Source organism: Pygoscelis adeliae, unplaced genomic scaffold (assembly GCF_000699105.1).
Source record: "Pygoscelis adeliae isolate BGI_AS28 unplaced genomic scaffold, ASM69910v1 Scaffold262, whole genome shotgun sequence".
NCBI classification, from domain to species: Eukaryota; Metazoa; Chordata; class Aves; order Sphenisciformes; family Spheniscidae; genus Pygoscelis; species Pygoscelis adeliae.
Window position 1 is genome coordinate 854162 of NW_008824184.1, and position 1583 is coordinate 855744.

The window sequence follows — 1583 nt, forward strand, 5'->3', positions numbered from 1 at the left end:
CGCCTGGGAAGGGACTCAGTCCCGGCACAGGGAGCAGGGAAGGTCCCGGCCTGTTACAAATTCCCACCTCCTCCAGCCCCCCGGGTGACCCGCCAGCCCCCGCAGCCCTGGGCGCTGCTTCTCCGCCGCACCCGGAGCTGGGCTGTGTCCTCTGCGTCGGGGCAGCTGCCTTTCCCTCTGTGCCGGTGCTGGGTCACCCTGAAGACGGCAGGAACCATCCGTGCCGCCGGCTCCCCTCCGCCGCCCGGGCTGGGCACTCGTCTGCCGGGAGAACAGGAGGGAGCTCTGGACTCGGGATTAATCGGGCTTCGGTCCCTTCTTACTTCACCGCTGGCACAGGGGCCAGGAGAATACCTGTGCCGTATCCGTTGTAGAGAAAACCTATTTCCGTGTACGTTATTTGCTTTTCACTGTTCATTTGCTCGCTAAATACCCTGTTAACGGAGGTGGTCGCAGCGGAAATGTTACTGAACCGCAGCAACAGGGCCGGCTGCTTGGGGGTATGTGATTGCTGATCCAGACGGATCCCAGAAAGATTCTGGGGTCCGGGGGAATCCAGCCTGGGCAGGCAGCTCCAGGTGCCGCTGCTGGGGGTCGCAACTCCCGTCTGCAGTCAGTGTTGACTCGACCCTCGGGATGCCAATCTCAGCCCGGGGAGTCACCCCTGGCCTCAGGTTGGGCCCCCTGCGAGTGGCAGAGGACCTGGCGTGCCGCGTCGGGGGTCTCGTGCCTGGTTTGTCCGAACAGCTGCGGCTCGGCCCCCCCCAACCGCCGGCTGCGGACCCCCGAGGCAGCGAGCCCGGCTTGCCCGGTCTCACCAGGTGGCACCATTGCATCTCTTCTGCCCTGCAGCCTGCACCGGGGGTCTGTCCGTGGAGCGCCCCGCGGATGGGGTCCCCTTCCTCCAAAAGGGGTGCAGGAGGAGAAGGACCGAAGGTGCTCAGAGGCAGGAGCCCAGGGCTTTCCAGGTCTGACCTGAGACCTGCACAGCCGGCCGGGAGCCGGGCTGCAGCACGCCCCTGCCCGAGGGGCTCAGGCCGTGCTCGGTCAGCCCACGCAACTCCTACCGAGCTCTGCTGCTCTGCAACCCTGTCTGTCATTTATTGATGGCCGCGGGTCCTACAGTCTTGAACGGGCAATTAAGACAGGCTAATAAGCAATCATAATGAAGGCATCGTGGCCTCATAAAACACGATGTAGGAGCGCCATCAGATATCAAGAGTGAATCAAATTACCAAGGGCAGAGACGGCCTACTCGCTCCCCTGACCACGAGTTGTCGCGGGGACAGAGTGGAGCCGTGGCTCTGCATACATGCAGATGCTGAAATGGAAAAGGTGCCAGGTTCCCGAGGAGCCAGGGCGCAGCACGAACGTGTCATGCACAGCACCTTGCACAGCTCTGGTCTCTGTAAAGCTTCTCCAGCGCTGTCTGACTTAAACCAACAGCATCCGCCAGCCAGGAGAGCCTGGGCTGCCTGACAAAGCTCCAAACTCGGCCTCGGGCAGGCGGGCGAGTTTCTCCTGCCTGTTTCTCACTTTTGCTGTTGTGAAAATTATGTTGGAGGCATCGACCTGGACTTGCA

General features: G+C 62.2%; 1 protein-coding gene across 1 annotated transcript in view; it reads right to left on the bottom strand.

Annotated features, from left to right (window-relative positions):
- The window catches only part of SGSM1 (small G protein signaling modulator 1), a 44570-nt gene extending 44152 nt beyond the window's left edge, over nt 1-418 (bottom strand). The window contains 2 exon segments of the mRNA XM_009334430.1: nt 68-261; nt 324-418. Coding sequence (XP_009332705.1) covers nt 68-261; nt 324-418 — 289 coding nt within the window.
- Between the last annotated feature and the right edge of the window lie 1165 nt (nt 419-1583).